At 44.2% G+C, this 24,254-nt stretch overlaps 1 protein-coding gene across 3 annotated transcripts in view; it reads right to left on the bottom strand.

Annotated features, from left to right (window-relative positions):
• The window catches only part of rbm27 (RNA binding motif protein 27), a 217,688-nt gene that overhangs the window by 180,737 nt on the left and 12,697 nt on the right, over window positions 1-24,254 (bottom strand). For all 3 annotated transcript variants that reach the window (XM_068043929.1, XM_068043931.1, XM_068043932.1), the window contains exons 2-3: window positions 14,298-14,416; window positions 2,212-2,348 (exon numbers count right to left, since the gene is read on the bottom strand). In XM_068043929.1, coding sequence (XP_067900030.1) covers window positions 2,212-2,348; window positions 14,298-14,416 — 256 coding nt within the window. The remainder of the gene's footprint in view (window positions 1-2,211; window positions 2,349-14,297; window positions 14,417-24,254) is intronic.

The raw sequence follows: 24,254 nt of genomic DNA, 5'->3' as shown, positions 1-24,254 counted from the left end.
ACCAATCAGAAAGCCAGAAATAATGCTACAGCAATGAAACAAGTTCGGGAGATTATGTGCTGAAGAAACACTCTATAGTCACTGGTGCAACACATCTACACTCATATTCCCAAAAGAAGCAAAATACTGCGGATACTGGAAATCTGAAATAAAAACAGAAAATGCTGGAAATACTCAGCAGGTCTGGCAACACCTGTGGAGAGAGAGAGAAAGAGAGTTAACTTTTCAGGTCTGTTCTGAAGAAAGGCACAGACCAGAAACATTAACTCTGTTTCTTTCCCCGAAAGAAGGTTTGATTATCTGCTTGATTCTGACCAGAATTAACTTCTATGCCACCTCTCTCTTAAAACCGAACTTTATGCTTATAAGAAAAGGTTTTCCTAGTTACGTCTTTTACCCTGATTATCAAATAACACTACAGGGTGGATTTTGTTGCGCTCCCAATGTCGGGCTCCGTGGGTTGGAGGTGGGGGGCCGGAAGATTGGTGCGGCAGCAGCCTGCACGGAGTCCAACGCCTGGAATGCTGGGCCCGATCTTCCCGGCAGTGGGAAAGCTCTGTGGCGGCACATCCGCCGCTCTGCAGCAGGACCCAGATTTGAACATTCAAATCAGCTACTCAAATACATTTAAATGGAAGACCGAGCGATCTAACCGGCAGCTCCAGATCTTACAAGTGACATGCGGCACTCCCGCGCCTTCACTTTCCCATCCAGGAATGCTAGTGCCACCGAGGTGAGGAAGGTGAGAACTCTGCATTGTCAGTGTAAGTAGGGGTGGGGATGGGGGTGAGGGGAGGGTTGAACTCTGCACTTAGTGCATTTGGGATGGAAAAGGGGTAATCAGGGCTTTTCTGTTAGTGGGGAGGGCGGGTGGGTCAAACTTTATTTTTTGTTGCAGTTGGGTGGAGCGCGGGTCAACTTTCATCTGTCAACAGAAACAAGCGACAGCGTTGATGAGGCCACCCACGCCATGTGATTGGGGGCGCAGCCGCCCTGCATATTATAAAGAGCCGCCGCATGCTAGATCGTGGTGACGACAAGACAATTAAATCCAGCCTATTGTCACTATTGTGCCTCCGTCACTCCTTATTCATTCACAATCACAAAGTGCAAGCCTTGGAGTGAAATATGCATGTCTGGGATCAATTAGTAGCACTTAAAACACATTTGTGAGAATCTTACTCCTACTAAAAGTGAACTGACTGTACATTCAATTTTTTCTTGGTATTCAATTAGCTTCTGTCCGGTGTAAAGATGATTTTTTTTTTTAAAGAAAACAAACTTGTTTTTGAGACGTAGGCAACATTGGCAAGGCAGTATTAATTGCATACCCCGGGCTGAACTTAGTGGTGCCAGCGAGGCTCCAAAGGCAAGAGGAATCCAGCCTCAACCATTCTGATCCCCCCACCCCGGCTCCAACGATGCCAGGCCAATTAACAGCCCAGTGCCAGGATCCCCATCCCTTTAATGACAGGAAACCCCTCGCAAGAGCTGCCAGTCAATCAAAAGGACCAACAGCTCTGTATGGTAGTGATGGCCACTGCTGGTACTGCACCAGGCCTTGGACCTAGGCCCAGTGCTGGAGACCCAGACCTGAGACAAGTGAAGCAGGGTAGCTGGGCCAGTCAGGCAGGCCCCAGAAACGAGGGTGTGCATTCAATACAGGGTGGGGGCCAGGGAGTGGGCTGTTTGCTGGCAGGGGCCCTTCATGGGCCACCCACACCGAAACCCACAGGGAAGGTGCCTCATTTTATTGGGCGACCTCCCCATGTGGCAGAGGCTCCCCCGTCCCTGCCACTGGCATTAATAGGCTTTTAAGGGCCTCAGGTGGCCTCTGGGCAGGAAGATCATCATCGGCCTATTCCCACCCCCGACTAAACTGCGGTGTGACAGGCCCTCTGCTTCCCCCACCTACAAGTCCATCTCTGGCAGGCCCATAAAATTCATCCCAAGTTACCCCAAGACTATTTAGTATTAACCAGGTAATATGGGAGTCCCACTCAGCAGGATCAGCAGGTTCCTCCCCCAAAAGGACATCAGTGAAGAGGAGGGTTTTTTTAAACAATCCAGCAGCTTTTATGTAGCAACACACAAATTTCAAGATTAATTACATTCTTGATCTCTGAATTACTAGTTCAGTACCATATTCATTAGACTAGGCATACTCTATTACAACAACTAACTCAAAGAAGCAGACATATTGTTACTCACTTCTTTCTTGTCCTCCCTCTCTTGCCACATAGGCTGCATGTCCTGTTTCAATGTCTCCTGGACAAGCTGTTCTGGTCGCGGCACGTAGTTCTTTGTGCTTAAAGCATCAAAAAGTTTGTCCACAAATCCAACAGTTTCTGTCAAAATAATTCAAAACTAATGATGAGAAGTGCTGTCCAGAGAAATCAAAATGTTAAAAAAAAAAGAATTTCTCAAAAATAACTTGCTTATAATTATCAAGAGTACCTCACAGAGGCACATACACAACACTTTCATACAGGACTTGGTTATTTATATGTACAAAGACTCTTACAAATCACTATTCACCACAACTCTCAAAATACAGCCATGTGTGCAAACTGTTTCAGCTAACTCCACTGTGTCACAGGAAACTGAAGCAATAAAAGGAGAAAATGAAGCAAAGGGACACTGTTATCCATTTATAAAAGAGAACTTCCCTGTACGCAGTCTATCTTCTGAAGGTTATCATGAACGAATGCTTCAGTTATAGTCCTTTATGGAAAAAAAAGAGCCAGAACTTGCACTCAACAATTCAGAAAAACATTTTCAAACAATTCTTTTTCTAAATAACCATTTACCTCAACAAGAAACATTTTTGGGAGGACAAAAGGAAAAGAGAGTAAAAAACTAGAGGAAAGCTCACCCCCTACTTTCCTCAGAAGTAACCGGGAGTACAAGTCAGAGTAACTATCCAGCTCATTGTGATGAGGGAGAATATTAGACAATGCTAATGGTTCACTTCACATTAGTTATGAGTCACAGCTTAAGCGCTGGGGAGCAAAATCTCTTGATACACAGTAAACTAAGCATCCTTTGGCCAATTCTCCCAAATAGTCCCTTGTTATATGTAGACAAGGGAAAACAGCAGCCAGATAAAAGAATCAGATGGTCTCAACACTAGTCGAAAATATGCTCAATTACTTACACTAACTTTCACTTGAGATGTGTACAATGAGAAAGCAACAGTATTACACTGCAAATGCCTTGGACTACTGATCGAATATTTTTGAAATTGGTTTCCATTAATATGGAAAATGCTAAAAACAAACAGACTGACTGCATTTTTTATGTAGTCTTTTGTTGCCAAATTAATTAATACATTTACAGATCAAACTTGCTTCCCAACACTGGCTCAGATTTTCCTCAAAACTTCAATCGATGTCACCAGGACCCTTGAATGGGGCAAAAGAAAGAGGAAATTATGGAGTGAGTGACCTTTGCCATTACTTATGATGCGCTACATGTTCCTTTTCGTTTATTCGTTTGGGGGACTTGGGTGTCGCTGGCTAGGCCTGCATTTACTGCCCATTCCTAATTGCCCTTGAGAAGGTGATCAGCTGCCTTCTCGCACCACTGCAGTCCTCAAGGTGGAGGTACACCAGCAGTGCTGTTAGGAAGGGAGTTCCAGGATTGTGACCCAGCAACAATAAAGGAACAGCTATACAGTTCCAAGTCAGGATGCTGTGTGGCTTGGAGGGGAACTTGCAGGTGATGGTGTTCCCATGCATCTGCTGCCCTTTTTCTTCTAGGTGGTACAAGTCGCGGGTTTGGAAGATGCTGTCTAAGGAACCTTGGTGAGTTGCTGTAGCGCATCTTGTAGATGGTACACACTGTTGCCACTGTGCAGCGGTGGTGGAGAGAGTGAACGTCGAAGGTGGTGGATGGGGTGCCAATCAAGCTTTGTCCTGGATGGTGTCCAGCTTCTTGAGTACTGTTGGAGCTGCACCCATGCAGGCAAATGGAGAGTATTCCACCACACTCCTGACTTACAGTCATAGAGTTATAAGGCACAGAAACAGGCCCTTCGGCACATTGTGTCTGTGCCGGCCATATTTGCACCTATCCATTCTAATCCCATTTTCCAGCACTTGGCCCGTAGCCTTGTATGCGATGGCGTTTCAAGTGCTCATCTAAATACCACTTAAATGTTGTGAGGGTTACTGCCTCTACCACCCCTTCAGGAAGTGTGTTCCAGATTCCAACCACCCTCTGGGTGAAAACATTTTTCCTTAAATCTCCTCTAAACCTCCTGCTCCTTGACTTAAATCTATGCCCCCTGGTTATTTCCACTCAGGGAAAAAGTTTCTTCCAATCTATCCTATCAATGCCCCTCATAATTTTGTATACCTCAATCAGGTGCCACCTCAGCCTTCTCTGCTCTAAAGAAAACAACCTAGCCTATCCATTCTCTCTTCATAGCCGAGATGCTCCGGCCCAGGCAACAAACTGGTGAATCTCCTCTGCACCCTCTCCAATGCAATCGCATCCTTCCTATAGTGTGGTGTCCAGAACTGTATACTGTACTCCATCTGTGGCCTAACTAGCGTTTTATACAGCTCCATCATAGCCTCCCTGCTCTTATATTCTATGCCTTCGCTAATAAATGCAAGTATCCCATATGCCTTCCTAAGCACCTTATCTACCTGTGCTGCTGCCTTCAGTAATCTATGGACAAGTACACCAAGGTCCCTCTGTACTTCCTAGGGTCCTACCATCCATTGTATATTCCCCTTGCCTTGTTAGTCCTCCCAAAATGCATCACCTCACACTTCTCAGGATTAAATTCCACTGGCCACTGTTCTGCCCATCTTACCAGCCCATCTATATCGTCCTGTAATCTAAGGCTTTCTTCCTCACTATTTACAACACCACCAATTTTCATGTCATCTGCGAACTTACTGATCATACCTCCTATATTCACGTCTAAATCATTAATGTACACTACAAATAGCAAGGGTCCCAGCATCAATCCCTCTGGTACACCAATGGTCACAGGCTTCCACTTGCAAAAACAAGCCTCGACCATCAACCTCTGCCTCCTGCCACTAAGCCAATTGTGGATCCAATTTGCCAAACTGCCCTTGATCCCATGGGCGCTTGCCTTCTTGACCAATCTCCCATGCGGGACCTTATCAAAAGCCTTACTGAAGTCCATGCAGACTACATCAACTGCCTTACCCTCATCTACACATCTAGCACCTCCTTGAAAAATTCAATCAAGTTAGTTAGACACGATCTCTCCCTGACAAAGCCATGCTGACTATCCCTGACTAATCCCTGCCTCTCCAAGTGGAGATTAATCCTGTCCCTCAGAATTTTTCCCAATAGTTTCCCAACCAGTGATGTTTGACTCACTGGCCTGTATTTACCTGATTTATCCTTGCTATCCTTCTTGAATAATGGCACCACATTTGCTGTCCTTCAGTCCTCTGGTTCCTCTCCTGTGGCCGAAAAGGATTTGAAAATTTGTGTCAGAGCCCCTGCTATCTCCTCCCTTGCCTCACATAACAGCCGTAGATACATCTCATCTGGGCCTGGGGATTTATCCACTTTTAAGCTTGCTTAAAACATCCAATACTTCTTCCCTTTCATTGCTAATTTGTTCAAGTATATCACAATCCCCCTCCCTGATCTCTACACCTACATCTTCATAGTGAACACAGATGAAAAGTAATTATTTAAAACCTATCCTCTTGCTTTTAATATAAAACGCCTTGGAATTTTCCTGCATCTTGCCTGCCAGTGATTTTTCATGTCCCCTCTTCGCTCTCCTAATTACTTTTTTTTAAGTACCCTCCTACACTCCTCCAGTGCATCTGCTATTTTCAACGCTCTGAATCTGCCATAAACATCCTTTTTTTTTTCCTTATCCAATCCTCTATATCCCTTGACATCCACGGTTCCCTGGACTTATTGGTCCTACTCTTCACCTTTATGGAAGCATGTTGGCTCTGAACTCTCACATTTCCTTTTTGAATGACTCGCACTGGTCTGATGTACACTTTCTTACAAATAGATCCTCCCAGTCCACTTTGGCCAGATCCTGTTTTATCAAATTGAAATCGGCCTTCCCCCAATTCAGTACCTTTATTTCCAGTCCATCTCTGTCCTTTTCCATAACTACTTTAAATCTTAAAGTTATGGTCACTATCCCCGAAATGTTCCCCCACTGACACTTTACCACTTGCCCAGCTTCATTCCCTAGGATTAGGTCCAGTACTGCTCCTTCTCTTGTAGGACTTTCTACGTACTGGCTCAAAAAGCTCCAAGAATTCCACCCCCTTTAAGCCTTTCACGCTAAGACTACCCCAGTTGATATTGGGGCAAGTTGAAATCCCCTACTTTTATTACCCTATTATTGTTACACTTCTCTGAGATTTGCCTACATATCTGCTCCTCTATCTGTCCCTGACTGTTTGGAGGCCTGTAGTACACTCCCAGCCAAGTGACTGCCCCCTTTTTGTTTTAAAGTTCTACCCATCTGGCCTCATTTGAGGAACCTTCTAAGATATCATCCCTCCTTACTGCAGTAATTGACTCCTTGATCAACAGTGCAATGCCACCTCCTCTTTTACCCCCTCCCCTGTCATGCCTGAAGATTCCAGACCGTGGAATATTGAGCTGCCAGTCCTTCCTTTCCTCAACCATGTCTCTGTGACAGCAATAATATCATATTCCCATGTGTTAATTAACGTCCTCAATTCATCTGTCTTACTCGTAAGACTCCTTGCGTTAAAATAGATGCAATCCAACCTTGCATTATTCCCTTGTGCCTTAACGGGTCTATATTTACTTTGCCTTCCAGACTGACTCAGTTTCTCTTCTGTATTTCACTGTGCATCACCCCCTACTGTACCTCCACTCTGTATCCCATTCCCCTGCCAAATTAGCTTAAACCACCACCCCACCAGCACCAGCAAACCTCCCAGCAAGGATGTTGGTCCTATTCCGGTTCAGGTGCAATCCGTCCAACTTGCACAGGTCCCACATTCGCCAGAAACAGATCCAGGAAACTAAAGCCCTCCCTCCTGCACCACCTCCTCAGCCATGCATTCATCGGCTCGATCCTCCTATTCCTAAACTCACTAGCATGTGGCACTGGGAGTAATCCAGAGATTACAACCTTTGAGGTCCTGCTTTTCAATCTGTTACCTCGCTCCCTAAATTCTTGTTGCAGGACCTCATCCCTCTTTCTACCTTTGTCGTTGGTACCAATGTGTACCACGACCTTTGACTATTCACCCTCCCCCTTCAGAATGTCCTGCAGCCACTCAGTGACATTCTTGACACTAGCGTCAGGGAGACAACATACCATCCTGGAGTCATGTCTGCGGCCACAGAAATGCCTATCTATACCCCTTATGACAGAATCCCCCATCACCATAGCTCTTCCACTCCTTTTCCTCCCCTCCTGTGCAGCTGAGCCACCAGTGGTGCCACAGACCTAGCTCTTGCTGCATTCCCCTGAGGAGCTATCTCCCCCAACAGTATCCAAAGCAGAAAATCTGTTAGATAGGGAGATGGACCCAGTGGACTCCTGCACTACCTGCCGAGATATTCAACTCTGCCTAGCAGTCACCCATTCCTTTCTGCCTGAGCAGTCTTTACCTCCGGTGTAACTACCTCCCTGAACGTGCTATCCACGATGATCTCAGCCTTGCAGATGCTCCACAGTGTCTTCAGCCGCCGTTCCAGATCTGAAACACGCATTTCGAGTAGCTGCAGCTGGAGACAATTCCTGCACGCATGTTCGCCCTGGACACTGGAAGTGTCCCTGACTTCCCACATTGCACAGGAGCAGCACTCCACGCTGCCCTGCCATGACTTACCCTTAATTTACTCCCTTAAATTACCCAAAAATTAGATTATTTACACTAGGGACCTTGATTCCCTAAAAAAACTACCTACTATATTAAAAAAAAACTGTAGACCTTTCTCTTTACTTTGGTTACTTACCCAGCTATTTAGAGTTATTCCCCAACAGCAGTTACTCACCAACCAATCACCTTGGAGCTTTCCTGTGATGTCACTGTTGACTTTTTTTCCTTCTTTCTTCAAAACTCCAGCGCGCCTGGACTCCACTCCCGGAAGTTAAGTGTCTAGGCTGCTATCCTAGGGCTCTATTTATCGGCTCCTCACTCGGCATTTTCCCCGCAGGTCTGCTCCTCTCCCGGAAGCCAAGTGTCTAGGCCGCAATCCTTGAGCCTTGTTGATGGTGGACAGGCATTGGGAAGTCAGGAAGGGAGTTACTCACCACAAAATTCCCAGTCTCCGACCTGCTCTTGTAGCCACAGCATTCATGTGGCTGGTCCGGTTCAGTTTCTGGGCGATGGTGACCCCAGGATGTTGATAGTGGGGGATTCAGCGATTGTAATGCCATTGATGTCAAGGGGAGATGGTTATTTCTCTCTTGTTGGAGATGGTCATAGCCTGGCACTTGTGTAGCGCCAATGTTACTTGCCACTTATCAGCCCAAGCCTGGATGTTGTCCAGGTCTTGCTGCATCTGGACATGGGCTGCTTCAGTATCTGAGGAGTCACGAATGGTGCTGAACATTGTGCAATCATCAGCTAACATCCCCACTTCTGAGCTTATGATGGAAGGAAGGTCATTTATGAATTAACTGAAGATGGTTGGGCCTAGGTCACTACCCCGAGGAACTCCTGCATTAATGTCCTGGGACTGAGATGATTGACCTGCAACAACCACAACCATCTTCTTTTATGCTAGGTATGACGCCAAACAACAGAGATTTTTCCTCTGATTCTCAATGACTCCACTTTTGCTAGGGCTCCTTCATGCCATATTCGTTCAAATGCTGCCTTGATATCAAGGGCAGTCACTCTCATCTCACCTCTGGAGTTCAGCTCTTTTGTCCATGTTTGGACCAAGGCTGTAATGAGGTCAGGAGCTGAGTGGCCCTGGCGGAACCCAAATTGATAATCAGTGAGCGGCTTATTGCTGAGCAAGTGCCACTTGATAGCATGCCAATGACACCTTCAATCACTTTGCTGTTGATCAGGAGTAGGGCTGTAATTAGCCGGATTGGATTTGTCCTGCTTTCTGTGCACAAGACATACCTGGGCAACTTTCTGGGTAGATGCCAGTGTTGCAGCTGTACTGGAACAGCTTGGCTAGGGGCACGGCTAATTCTGGAGCACGGCTGGTTCTGGAGCACAAGTCTTAAGGACTATTGCTACAATGTTGTCAGGGTCCACAGCCTCTGCAGGATCTAGTGCCTTCGGCCATTTCTTGATATCACATGGAGTGAATCGGATTGGCTGAAAACTGGCATCTGTGATGCTGGGGACCTCAGGAGGAGGTTGAGAAGGATAATCCACTTCAGCCTTGTCTTTTGCACTGATGTGCTGGGCTCCATCATCAATGAGGATGGGGATATTTCTGGAGCCTCCTTATCCTATCAGTTGGTTTAATTGTCCACTACCATTCACGACTGGATGTGGCAGGACTGTAGAGCTTAGATTTGATCTGTTGTGGGATCGCTTAGCCCTGTCTATTTCATGCTGCTTCCGCTGTTTGGCATGCATGTAGTCCTGTGTTCTAGCTTTAACAGGCTGACACCTCATTTTTCAGTATGCCTGGTGCTGCTCCTGGCATACTCCCCTGCACTCTTCATTGAACCAGGGTTGGTCCTGCGAGTTGCTCTGCTGTTAACCCGCATTAATAGTTGGAAACTCATTTTCACAGCTCCATTCCAAACTGAAAAGACTTGGACTTTTCAGAATTCTCATTTTTCATACCACTGCCATTTTGACTGAAAAATGTTGCTGGTGCATTGGTAGCGGCATGTTTTACAGCCAATAGATAGTTTTTTTTTTAATTGCTCAAGTAAATAAATGTGGGCCATCAAACGCAGGAAAACAAACAAACAGTCTCAGCACACGCATGGAATTGCCATACTCAAATTTATGGTGCACTTTAATGGAAGGGGGTTGACCAATTCCTTCAAGAAGAGGTCAGCATGGTGGGAGTTGCAGTTTGGTAGAGATCCATACTACAGTTTTGCATTAAGACTTCTTAAAAAATGTAAATTACCACCCAGTTGATGCAGTCATAGATTCAATGGGGGGAAAAAAACAGCCACACCGCTTCTGATTTGCTGGTGTCCTCACTGTGGCAAAAGCCAATTACAAATTCTAGAAAATACAGAGGAACTTAATCGATGGCAAGATTGGTGTGCTAAACAGATAAGTTTACAGTCTAAGTTCCGGTCTTGTCTTTTTAGAAAAGTCTGAGCCACTGAATTTATCAGATTAATGAATAAGGAACCTGTGCAAGAAAAGCAAAACTACCAGTACTTGCCAAAGATTGGATGGGGGTGGGGAGGTGAAGTATACACATACTCATACTTCCTCACAGATATTTTATGAACTGCACACCAGATGACATTTAATGCACAGAAAAGCGAAGTGATGCATTTTAGGAGGTAAAATGAGGAGTGGCAATAAAAACAAAAAGGTCCATTTGTAAAGGAGGTGCAAGAACAGAATGATCTGGGGGTTCACATACACAAATCTTTATTAACTTGTTCTGCCACCTTTAAAGTTGTTAATAAAGCAGAATGGGTCCTTTGCTTCATAACTAGAGACACGGCGTACAAAAGCAAGGAAATTATGCTAAACCTTTATAAATCACAGGTTAGTCCTCAGCTACAATATTGTGTCAAATTAAGAAGGATGTTAAGGCCTTGGACAGTGAGCAGAGTAGATTTACCAGAATGATAGCAGGGATGAGAGATTTCAGTTATGAGTAGAGACTAGAGAAGATGGGATTGTTCACCTTTCAACAGTGTGTGTTCTGAGGAGATTTAACAGAAGAGTTCAAAATTATGAGAGATATTGATACAGTAAATAAAAAACTGTTGCCACTGGTGGATGGCTTGGTAACCACAGATCACAGGTTTCAAGGTAACTGGCAAAAGAACCAGGAGAGATGAAAAGAATAGTTTTAAAGCAGCGAGTTAAGATTTGGAATGCACTACCTTAAAGGGTTGTGGAAACAGATTCAATAGGAACTTGCAAAGGAGAACTATATATATTTGGAAAGGAAAAATGTGCAGGGCGATCGGGAAAGAGCAAAGGATCAGGACTAATTTGACAGCTCTTTTAAAGAGCCGACACAGTCAAGGTGTGCCAAATGGCTTCCTTCTGTGCTTGGAGATCAATCACTCAGTGCCCACCAGGATGATTTGAACAGATTGTCATCTCTCACTTTTAATGAGTTGTCCACGCTCACTTCATATGCCAAGAATATTAAAATTGCAAGCCAGCCTGATACACATACATATTATTATTATTATTGCTGGAGGAGTTGAAAAAGGACACAATGTCTAATATGCTGTTTACATAATCAGTCCAGGTTGGCTCCTTGTTCCAATTACAGCTGCTATACAGTAAAATAAATTCTGAAACTCAGTTGTGTTGTTATTATTTACAATCACTCTGACATATATGATGAAACAATACCAATTGCAGATCCTTCCATCTTTATAGAAAATAAGAGACCTGCATTAGGCATTTACAGCAGCCTTATGAGAACTCTCACACTTCAGAGCTCAGAATATCATTGTTAAGAAACACTGGCACCGTTTTATCTGACAGCAGGCTTTAATTTTACACTCAGTCTTGATGCCTCAACTAAGAAGTTAAATCTAGACTGCTGGATTGAGTGAAAGATATTCAAAGTAACACTACTGGTTTTCAGTGGGCCAGCATCAAAAGATTGTCGTATTTGCTAAGCGCTGTGTGAAAGCACATGAACATGCTCTTTTGAGGAACGATTTATTAAATTCAGCAGCTGAAGCAGTGAATCCAATGAATCTTTAAATCACACACTTCTGAAACACTCCTAATTCTGGTCCTAGGGATAGCTTTATTTATTCTAGGACTAATCTGGAGCACAGAATTCAACAAGTTTACATAGGCAAAACAGACTTAACTTTATTAAACTGTCAACGTTTGAACAAGGAAAGAACTTGCATTGACATCTCACATTTCACAACTTCAGAATCTCCCAAAGTGCTTTCTAACGAATTCAGTACTTTTGAAGTGTAGTCACTGTTGTCATGTAGGAAACGTGGCCAGCCAATCTGGACACAGCAAGGTCCCACAAATAGCAATGGGATAATGGCCAGGATACTGCGATCAGCGGTGGAGTGACAGCACTCACTACTGACCTCAAAAGAAAGCTTCCCACAAAGATCTAGCAATGTGAGGTGCAACTTTTTCAAGGGTTTTTAACAGAAAGCCAAACAGCATAAAATGGCAAGTTCACATCACTTCAGCGATTTCTACTTAACGGTGGTCTGTGGGAACTTTAGCAGTGGACCCTGTGGAGGAGCACAGAATCACCGTCAGCAACTTCTGGCCTTCCGCATTTATCTGCACGTGTGAACTCCAGAAATTGCAGTCAGTTTCAACGGAGTAATGAAAGCAAAACTGTCGGCGTTTGCCGTCATTACTACCACAAACTTCAGACCAGGCAATCTGTTTTAGCGAGTTTTTTTGAATTTGTGCAATTTCTTCAAATAGTGCTGTGGGATCTTTTACAACCACCTGTCAAAGCAGACAGGGCCTCAAATTAACAACTCATCAGAAAGGCAGCACCTCTGATAATGCAACACTCCACTGCACTGCAGTGTCAGCCTAGATTTTGTGCTCAAGTGTTTGGAATGGGACTTGAATTCACAGCCTTCTCAGTCTGAGGCAGGAGTGCTACTACCACTGTGCCACGACTCACCCCTAAAGTGCAATTCATAAACAACAAATGCAAATCCTCAACTCACATACAAGAAAATAGGAGCAACCAAATCATCTTTCAGCAAAATAAGCCATTGAACAGCTGTGCTTCCACCAGACAGGGAGATATATATTTTCCGTACTTGTTAAACTCCATGTTCCTCTGTTCTGCCACATGGTAAACAAGGGAAAGTTCAAGTGCCATCTATGCATGCACTGTCAAGTAACTAAAAAAGTACTCATCCTTTTTTAAAAAAAAAGTCAGCATGCTTTAGATATTCTATTAAATAAAATAAACTGTCATGCTGTTTAAAATGGAAGTTGTATTTAAATACACTCTTTCTTTTAAACTTAGCAAAACATATCTGACACAATACACACTCAAGTCTCACAGATCCAGTGATCCAAGGTGAAAAGGGGAAAACAAGGTAGACCAGTTCACAGGAGCCAATTAGGTTTGGCTCTGTACCTGACATCGTCAGGGCAACAGTGGCAGACTGCAAAATAAAAAGGTTATTTTTAGACAACAAATTTGATTTTGCCAAGAGCTGCATTATGTAAACTTAGGTTGTAGTCAGCATCTATTCACCTCTCCAACACTTCATTCAAATTGGGTTATAGAAATAAACAAGCCATTGTTACATTTCGTCAAACTGGTAGAAATTAAAAGCTGACCGCCGACAATAACTATCTTTGATTTTAGGTCAACTTGCATGCAAGCAATACCTGCGAGTCAAATGAGATAGCTTCAGAGATGCTGCTGCTATTTTTTTCCAATAATAAAACAAGTCTTCAAACTGTAGCTGCGAGTCTAACAGCTACTGAGTTCTTAAAAATGCTGCACTTTACTCAGCTACTGTGCAAAATGCTGAGCATGCACTTAAATATTTTAGTAACACACACATTTCAACTACAAAAAAAAAGTTGGCCTAGACTTAATCTTTAAAAGCATCAATATTGATGGAAAAACAGCAGCCAACGTGCATGTGAAGGAAAGATGAAACTTATATTGCAGTGGATAAAACTGCTTTTTCACCCAGTTAGTAATCAGAGTCTGATAAATTATGAACTGAGTATATTTGTTGGCATTGAACATTCTAGTCAGGTTCGGCTGAGGCTTTCTGGAAAAAATAAACAGCTTCTTTATTCATTCAGTTGATAATTGTACTGCCCATTGTGGAACTAAATTATGTTCAAACTCCAATGTGAGTTAAATTAGTTGATTTCAGCCGGATCAGAAGTAGGGATGCTCCAATTGGTCTCAGTAGGACTTAAGAAGGAGGGGTGAAAAATCATTCGGGATTTGCACTGCTCATCAGCCTGATGGAAAATGTGTTTTCAGTATCAGGTGAGGATAAATCAAACTCAAGTATGATGATCAAGCACCCCCTCCCACCGCCACCCTCACTTGCATCAAGTAACTGAAGGCGCTGGTATGTGAAACTATATTCCCAGCATTAATCAGCAACTACAAAATATTGCAAGAGAAAACTTCAGGAATCTATAATATCAAAATATAATTCTTACCTTTTTGCAGAAATACGTCCAGTTGATCAACGCACAAAGCCTTCAGCTCTTTTTCTGGTTTGTCTTTTTTAACTAAAGCCACCACATATTTTGCTAAAGCTGATGGGTCAGCATCGCAGCTGAAAAATAAGACATGTAAAAAAAATTGAAACAGTGACGCATTTAATTTTCTGGGGTTTTTCCTGTGAAAGTGGCCAAATCCACTTTAGTCTCCATTTACCAGCAACACAGCGTACTGCAAAATTCTAATAAATTTGTCCTTTGTTCTGGATTATCTTTTCGATCTCAACCCTAGATGCTGCTCTCTGGCTAAGATGACAAACATGTCCTATGCCTCAGTTAACTCTCTTTTCTAAATGCTGACACGAAAATGCACAAAAGTCGAGATCACCTGGCTCTCAGTTTTTTTAAAACTGAAGAACAACTTTGAATTATCAAGAGTAGGCAAATTTAAATTTCAGCCTTTATTTACCAATAACAGAATGTAAACTCACTGATCAAATCTTAATGAGTTTAACAGCTCAATATTCCTTCATTTCTTCGGACTGGTCCAACTCGTAAGCTACTGCAACAACAATGCTTTAAAATTAACATCCAGAAAATAACTGGTTTTCTCACTTTCCATTCTAGCTCAAATCTCTATCGTTTTTGCTAACGACCCCAATTTCTGGGCAAGATCCCAGTTTTACAAGGTGTCTATTTCACATCCCCAAAAAAATCCTTGGACATTTATCATCTAATAGAGAAGGTTCACTATTTGGCACACCACCCTACTGTACCACAGATGCTATCCTATCTGGGGGACAGGACACAAAAAGGTAAACTCTCAAGCACCTCCACTTGATCTATGTTAAAAAAGGCCATCCAGGTTACCTTCCAGCCATCTTTGGAATCTTGAGGGAGCATAAAAAACGACACAAAAGTAATTTAAGTTTAATAAAGCAATGTTCTACTTCAGGTGATTTTTGTTAAGAAACTCTTAAAAGCTTTTTCTGACTATAAAACAATTTCCTAATTGCTTGTTTATTTTTTTTTTTAAACTCATTCGTGGGATGTATGCATTATTGGTAAGGCCAACATTTATTGCCCACCCCAATTACCCTTGATAAGGCAGGGGTGAGCCACCTTCTTAAACCGCTGCTGTGCATGTAGTGCAGGGAAACCAACAGTACTCTCTGGTAGTGAGTTCCATGATTTAGACCCAGTCAAGATGGTGTGTGACTTAGAGAAGAACTTCCAGGTGGTGGTGTTTCAATGCCCTGTTGCCCTTGTTCTTCTAGGTCACAGAGGTCGTGGGTTTGGAAGGCGTTGCCAAAAGATCCTTGTACAGGAGCTGATCCTATTTAAAAAAAACATTCCTAACATTACCCTATCCAAGTTATATAATTTAGCCTCAACAAAAAATTCTACATGATTATCGCATAAGGGGAGGCAGTGGCGTAGAGGTAATATCAGTGGACTAGTAACCCAGAGGCCCAGACTAATGCTCTAGGGTTATGGGTTCAAATCGCACCATGGCAGATGGTGAAATGTGAATTCAATTAATAAATATGGGATTTTAAAATCTTGTCTAATGGTGACTACGAAACCATTGTCGATTGTTGTAAAAACCCATCTGGTTCACTAATGTCCTTTAGGGAAGGAAATCTGCTGTCCTTATCTGGTCTGGCCTACGTGCGATTCCAGACCCACAGCAATGTAGTTGACTCTTAAATGTTCTCAGAAATGGCCTAGCAAGCCACTCAGTTGTATCAAACCGCTACAAAGTCTTGGAAAAGGAATAAAACCGGACAGACCATCTGGCATCAACCTAGGCACTGGAAACAACAACGGCAAACCCAGCCCCATCAACCCTGCAAAGTCCTCCTTAGTAACATCTAGGGACTTGTGCCAAAATTAAGAGGTCTCCCACAGACGAGTCAAGCAACAGCTTGACTTGGGCATACTCACCGAATCATACCTAAGTTACAGGATAAAGGTAGCTGGGTGACCGTCAGGGGAGGGAAAGGGAACAGGCGCACAGTGCAGGGATCCCCTGTGGCCGTTCCCCTCAATAATAAGTGTACCGTTCTGGATACTGTTGTGGGGGGGGGGGGGGGGGGGGGGGACCTACCAGCGGAAAGCCACAGCGGCCAGGTCACTGGCACTGAGCCTGGCTCTGTGGCTCAGAAGGGAAGGGGAGAGAATAGGAGAGCGATAGTGATAGGAGATTCAATGGTTAGAGGAACAGACAGGAGATTCTGTGGTCGCGAATGAGACTCCCGGATGGTATGTTGCCTCCCGGGTGCAAGGGTCAGGGATGTCTCGGATCGAGTCTACGGGATTCTTAAGGGGGAGGGGGAGCAGCCAGAAGTCGTGGTACACATCAGTACCAATGACATAGCCAGGAAAAGGCATGAGGACCTGAAAAGCGAATATAGGGAGTTAGGTTGGAAGCTAAAAGGCAGGACGAGCAGAGTAGTAATCTCAGGATTGATACCGGTGCCACGTGCTAGTGAGGATAGAAACAGAGAGCGAGTGCAGCTGAATACGTGGCTGCAGGGCTGGTGTAGGAGGGAGGGCTTCAGATATGTGGATCATTGGGATACCTTCTGGGGAAGGTGGGACCTGTACAAGAAGGATGGGTTGCATCTGAACTGGAGGGGCACTAATATCCTGGGCGGGAGGTTTGCTAGAGCTCTTCGGGAGGGTTTAAACTAGTTTGGCAGGGGGATGGGAACCGGAGCTACGGATCAGTGGATGGGGTAGCTGTTGAACAGGCAGATACAGAGTGCAGAGAGTCTGCGAGGAAGGTTAGACAGTTGACAGGGCAAAGTTGCAGCCAGTATGATGGGTTGAAGTGTCTATTTTAATGCAAGAAGTTTCAGGAATAAGGGTGATGAACTTAGAGCATGGATCAGTACTTGGAGCTACGATGTTGTGGCCATTACGGAGACTTGGATATCACAGGGGCAGGAATGGATGTTGGATGTTCCGGGGTTTAGATGTTTCAAAAGGAATAGGGAGGGAGGTAGAAGAGGTGAGGGAGTGGCATTGCTAATCAGGGATAGTATCACAGCTGCAGAAAGGGAGGTCGTCGAGGAGGGTTTGTCTACTGAGTCAGTATGGGTGGAAGTCAGAAACAGGAAAGGAGCAGTCACTTTATTGGGAGTTTTCTATAGACCCCCCCAATAGCAACAGAGACATGGAGGAACAGATTGGGAGGCAGATTTTGGAAAGGTGCAGAAGTAACAGGGTTGTTGTCATGGGTGACTTCAACTTCCCTAATATTGATTGGAACCTCCTTAGTGCAAATAGTTTGGATGGAGCAGATTTTGTCAGGTGTGTCCAGGAAGGTTTCCTGACTCAATATGTAGATAGGCCGACTAGAGGGGAGGCTATGTTGGATTTGGTGCTTGGCAACGAACCAGGCCAGGTGGCAGATCTCTCAGTGGGAGAGCATTTCGGTGATAGTGATCACAACTCCCTGACCTTTACTATAGTCATGGAGAGGGACAGGAACAGACGGGATGGGAAAATATTTAATTGGGGGAGGGGGAATTACAATGCTATTAGGCAGGAACTGGGGAGCTTAAATTGGGAACAGATGTTCTCAGGAAAATGCATGACAGAAATGTGGAGGTTGTTTAGGGAGCACTTGTTGCGACTGCTGGTAGGTTTGTCCCGATGAGGCAAGGAAGGGATGGTAGGGTGAAGGAACCTTGGATGACAAGAGATGTGGAACAGCTAGTCAAGAGGAAGAAGGAAGCTTACTTAAGGTTGAGGAAGCAAGGATCAGACAGGGCTCTAGAGGGTTACAAGGTAGCCAGGAAGGAACTGAAGAATGGACTTAGGAGAGCTAGAAGGGAACATGAAAAAGTCTTGGTGGGTAGGATTAAGGAAAATCCCAAGGCGTTCTACACTTACGTGAGGAACAAGAGGATGGCCAGAGTGAGGGTAGGGCTGATCAGGGATAGTGGAGGGAACTTGTGCCTGGAGTCGGAGGTGGTAGGGGAGGTCCTTAATGAATACTTTGCTTCAGTATTCACTAGTGAGGGGGACCTGGACGTTTGTGAGGACAGCGTGAAACAGGCTAATATGCTCGAACAGGTTGAGGTTAAGAAAGAGGATGTGCTGGAAATTTTGAAAGACATGAGGATAGATAAGTTCCCGGGGCCAGACAGGATATACCCAAGGTTTTACAGGAAGCGAGGGAAGAGATTGCCGGGCCTTTGGCGTTGATCTTTGCGTCCTCACTGTCCAATGGAGTAGTACCAGATGATTGGAGGGTGGCAAATGTTACTCCCTTGTTCAAGAAAGGGAATAGGGATAACCCTGGGAATTACAGACCAGTCAGTCTTACGTCGGTGGTGGGCAATTATTGGAGAGGATTCTGAGAGACAGGATTTATGATTATTTGGAAAAGCATGGTTTGATTAGAGATAGTCAGCATGGCTTTGTGAGGGGCAGGTCATACCTCACAAGCCTTATTGAATTCTTTGAAGATGTGACAAAACACATTGATGAAGGAAGAGCAGTGGATGTGGTGTATATGGATTTTAGCAAGGCGTTTGATAAGGTTCCCCATGGTAGGCTCATTCAGAAAGTAAGGAGGTATGGGATTCAGGGAATGTTGGCTGTCTGGATACAGAATTGGCTGGTCCATAGAAGACAGAGGTTGGTAGTAGATGGAAAGTATTCAGCCTGGAGCTCGGTGACCAGTGGTGTTCCACAAGGATCTGTTCTGGGACCTCTGCTCTTTGTGATTTTTATAAATGACTTGGATGAGGAAGTGGAAGGCTGGGTTAGTAAGTTTGCCGATGACACAAAGGTTGCTGGAGTTGTGGATAGTGTGGAAGGCTGTTGCAGGTTGCAACGGGACATTGACAGGATGCAGAGCTGGGCTGAGAAGTGGCAGATGGAGTTCAACCTGGAAAAGTGTGAAGTGATTCATTTTGGAAGGTCGAATTTGAATGCGGAATACAGGCTTAAAGACAGGATTCTTGGTAGTGTGGAGGAACAGAGGGATCTTGGGGTCCACGTCCATAGATCCCTCAAAGTTGCCACCCAAGTTGATAGGGTTGTTAAGAAGGCGTATGGTGTGTTGGCTTTCATTAACAGGGGGATTGAGTTTAAGAGCCGCGAGGTTATGCTGCAGCTCTATAAAGCCCTGGTTAGACCACTTGGAATACTGTGTTCAGTTCTGGTCGTCTCATTATAGGAAGGATGTGGAAGCTTTAGAGAGGGTGCAGAGGAGATCTACCAGGATGCTGCTTGGACTGGAGGGCATGTCTTATGAAGAAACGTTGAAGGAGCTAGGGCTTTTCTCATTGGAGCGAAGAAGGATGCGAGGTGACTTGATAGAGGTGTACAAGATGATGAGAGGCATCGATAGAGTGAATAGCCAGAGACTTTTTCCCAGGGCGGAAAGGGCTATCATCAGGGGGCATAATTTTAAAGTGATTGGAGGAAGGTTTAGGGGAGATGTCAGAGGTAGGTTCTTTACACAGAGAGTGGTGGGTGCGTGGAATGCACTGCCAGCGGTGGTGTAGAAGCAGATACATTAGGGACATTTAAGCGACTCTTGGATAGGTACATGGATGATAGTAGAATGAAGGGTATGTAGGTAGTTTGATCTTAGAGTAGGTTAAAGGGTCAGCACAACATCGTGGGCCGAAGGGCCTGTACTGTGCTGTTCTATGTTCTCTTCCTTACAGACTATGTCCCAGACACCACCATCACCATCCCTGGGTTATGACCTGTCCCATCGGCAGGACAGACCCACCACAGAGGTGGCGACACAGTGGTATACAGTTGGGAGGGAGATGCCGAGAGTCCTCAACACAGACTCCAGACCCCATGAAGTCCCATGGCATCAGGTCAAACATGGGCAAGGAAATCTCCTGCCGATGACCAGCTACCTCCCCCCACATCCTTTCGGCTGATGAATCAGTGCTTCTTCATGTTGAACACCAATTGGTCACTGAGGGTAGCAAGGTAGTAACCCTCAAGGAATAGAACATACCACAAAGTTTATTAATTGATTTTCGTCAAAGTCAAAGCCAGGGTTCTGACCTCCATTTTTCATAGCAATTAACCTTTAAATAAACTTACCTAGATTTACAAATTATACGTTGTAGCCTTAAATGGTCAAACCACTAAATTTAGCAGCAGAGCCAAACATTATTTTTACATAATGCCCCATATGTTACAGCAAGAAAAATGATGAGACTATCCTTTAGAAGTAAATTGGACAACAACTCCCAGCAGCTCCATATGCGTCGTGAAACACAGAAATCAGGAAGCTGCTGTCCAAGTTGCCTCGCTTCTCCATTAATCCTCACTACGCTTGTACCTTGCTTCACATACATGGAGTGAAGTTGCTGTACTTACCCCCCAGGTACCCATGAAATATGCCAGAACAAACTAAGGCTTGTCCATTCAAGCACAAGTGAACTTTTAACAGGGTGGTAAGTCTTAATTACTACCAAACCTCCTCACTGGCACCAAAAATTAACCTTTACAAGTGTGGAGTCTTATTCCTTCAGATTTCAATTACTGTTGAAGATTTTTTAAAATTAAAATAACAACTTTTTCTGTCCATCTCATCCATCTCTCTAATCCCATTTTTATTTCATTTTCTTTCCATATATTTATACTTACTAGTTTAGACTCTGCAGCCTGGGTATTAACATGGGCAGAGTTTCAGAGGAGAAACTAGGAAGCCCAGGTTTTCCCACATGCAAGAGTTTTAACTACACAGTGTGTGTCTTTTAGCCTGATTGACAGGTTTGGCTTCCAGTCGGGCAGGGAGGACTCTGGAGCAGGCAGGTCTGATCCACAATCCCAGGTGAGGTGGTGGGGCTGGGGGTGTGGGTTGGGTTTTGTTGGGAGACCAGGAGAAAGCACTCCTGCTCCTCCTGGCACACAAGCAAGCCGATAAAAGACCTTTACCTTCTCCCTGAAGCCCTCTTCGCCTCCTCCAGCTGCTGGGAAACACGGCCACCCACTGTAAATGTGCACAGCATGTTAAACCAGAAGCTGCCAGCCTAATTAAAATATTGAAATTGCCAACATGGCTTCTGGGATCATGTTGGCTGCCTGCCCACTGTCCCACTTCAGTTCAACATGGAAGTGGGCAGGTTAGGGTTGGGGTTCACATGTTTAAAATTTGTCCTGACCTCAACCCATCCATTTTTCACTGTTAAAATTCAGCACTGCTCGTCTCAATAAGGATGCTTAAATCTGACTGCTTGAGGAGTCACACCATTGCTCACTCTGTACACACAAGTCCCAGATCCGCTGTAGCAGATGCTGTTTTGTTTTGGCAAATTGCAGTGTAAAAGCATTAAGTGCAAATGCAATGAATGACAAGTGCCATTCGTTCGCTGCAGACCACAAAATGTGGGCCACTATAATGTTCCTATTCTTATACGAAGCATTCCTGATTTACCATAAGCAACACCATGAGAGATTTGTGAATATAAAGATGTAGTCTGAAACTGACAAGCGCACCCCAATCCAAGTTCAAGTTCACAGACCAAATTAAGCTCTGAATCTCAGTCTTCATAGAAAGAATGAACAAATAAACCCAAGAGTGAAAAAATGCATTCAGATATTTAACAAGTAGACTTCGGTGGCCTTAAAGAAATACCTTAGCAGAATATACATTATGCAATACATCATATGACAACCCTTTTATAACAAAACAGTGCTTTTATCCAACTTAATTAGCAAATCTCTTACAGCGCTGCTCATATTAAGTTTGACATTGAGCATTTCTTCATCACGTGTGAAGTGGCACACAAAAAATGCCATTGTCTCAAATTTCCCAGGAACGAACCGCAAGACCCTCACTTCACGGTCTGACCATATTTCTTCCAAATTCTGTGCGCCCTTTGCAACTGCAGAACCCAACAACAGCCTATCTTCCAACTCATCATAAAACCACAAATCTGTTTCAATTTGAAGAAATGCATAATTAAATCCACACACACATATAAATCAGACAGAAGAGAAACCTTGATCATAATAGGGAAGAAGATGGCACTAAGCATTTGAAAGACACATTTAAAGCACCTAAGGACATCTTTCTATGTTAAAGGTGCTAGATAAATACAAGCTGCTGTTCTGGTTGAATTACATTTTAAATATTGCTTTTGGAACACTATATTAAAATTTCAATAAAACACCCATAAATCGATCCACACTGATCAGTCACAGCAGCAAAGAATCTTCAATAAAATACTATGAGAAAGGGATCTTTAAAAATGCACACAAACTTATTTGAAAAAGAAATGCAAGTCAATTTTATCCATTTACAAACAACAGCAAATAAATAAAATTAACTAAGCTTCTAACACTGTTGCCTGAACCACAAATGAAAGAAATGTTAAAATGTGGAAAAGGATGTTTGAATCACATCTTGAATAATGTATGCAGTTTTGATCTCCTTATTTAAGGAAGGATGTAAATGCATTGGAGACAGTTCAGAGGAGGTTTACTAGATTGATACCTGGAATGAGCGGGCCGTCTTATGAGGAAAGATTGGACAGACTGGACTTGTTTTCACTGGAGTTTGGAAGAGTAAGGGGAGACTTGATTGTAGTATATACGATCCTAAATGGAATTGACAAAGTGGATGCGGTGAGAATATTTCCTCATGTGGGTGAGCCCAGAACTAGGGAGCACGGTTTTAAAATTAGGGGTCGCCCACTTAGGACAGAGATGAGGAGAAATTTTTTCTTTCAGAGCGCTGTGCAACTTTGGAACTCTGCCTCAGAAGGTGGTGGAGGCAGAGTCATTGAATATTTTTAAGGCGGAGGTAGATAGATTCTTGTCAGGCCAGGGGAATCCAAAATTATCAGGGGTAGATGGGAGTGTGGAATTTGAAACACAAAAAGATCAGCCATGATCTTATTGAATGGCGGAGCAGGCTCAAGGGGCCAAATGGCCTACTTCAGCTCCTAATTCATATGTATACATAGTGCTACTGCGTTCACCTGGAGGGATTCCTTGAAATCTCATAGCAATTGCAAAAGACTTCCTCAGTTCTGCGATATTAACAGCCAAAATGGTGATGGTGGTCCCACTGGCAGGACAGACCCACGAGAGGTGGCGGCACAGCAGTATACAGTCGGGAGGGAGTTTCCCTGGGAGTCCTCAACATCAACTTGGGCAAAGAAACCTCCTGCTGATTACCACCTACCGCTCCCCTCAACTGATGAATCAATGCTTCTTAATGTTGAACGCTAATTGGAAGAAGTACGGAGGGTGGAAAGGGCACAAAATGGACACTGGGTGGGGGACTTCAATGTCCAGCACCAAGAGTGGCTCGTCAGCACCAAGAGTGGCTCGTCAGCACCTCTACTGACTGAGCTGGCCAAGTCCTAAAGGGCATAGCTGCTAGATTGGGCCTGCAGCAGGTGGTGAGGGAACCAAGAGGGAAGAACATACTTGACCTCACCCTCGCCAATCTACCTGTTGCAGATTCATCTGTCGATGACAGTATTAGTAGGAGTGACTACCACACAGTCCTTATGGAAACAAAGTCCCGTTTTCACATTGAGGGTACCCACGATCGTGTTGGGTGGCACTACCACCATGTTAAATGGGATATATTTCAAACAGATCTCTCAACTCAAAACTGGGAATCCACGAGGTGCTGATGGCCATCAGCAGCAGCAGAATTGTATTCAACCACAAACTGTAACCTCATGGCCAGGCATATCCCCCACTCTACCATTACCATCGAGCCAGGTGACCAACCCTGGTTCAATGAAGAGCGTAGGAGGGCATGCCAGGAACAGCACCAAGCATACTGAAAAATGAGGTGTCAGCCTGATGAAGCTACAACAAATGACTACTTGCATGCCAAACAGCGGAAGCAGCATGCAATAGACAGGACTAAGCGATCCCACAACCAATGGATCAGATCAAAGCTCTGCAGTCCTACCACATTCAGTCGTGAATGCTGGT

The sequence above is a fragment of the Heterodontus francisci genome, chromosome 12 (assembly GCF_036365525.1).
Source record: "Heterodontus francisci isolate sHetFra1 chromosome 12, sHetFra1.hap1, whole genome shotgun sequence".
Taxonomy (NCBI): Eukaryota; Metazoa; Chordata; class Chondrichthyes; order Heterodontiformes; family Heterodontidae; genus Heterodontus; species Heterodontus francisci.
Note: the sequence above shows the minus strand (reverse complement) of the source record. Positions and strands in the feature narration are given on the sequence as shown.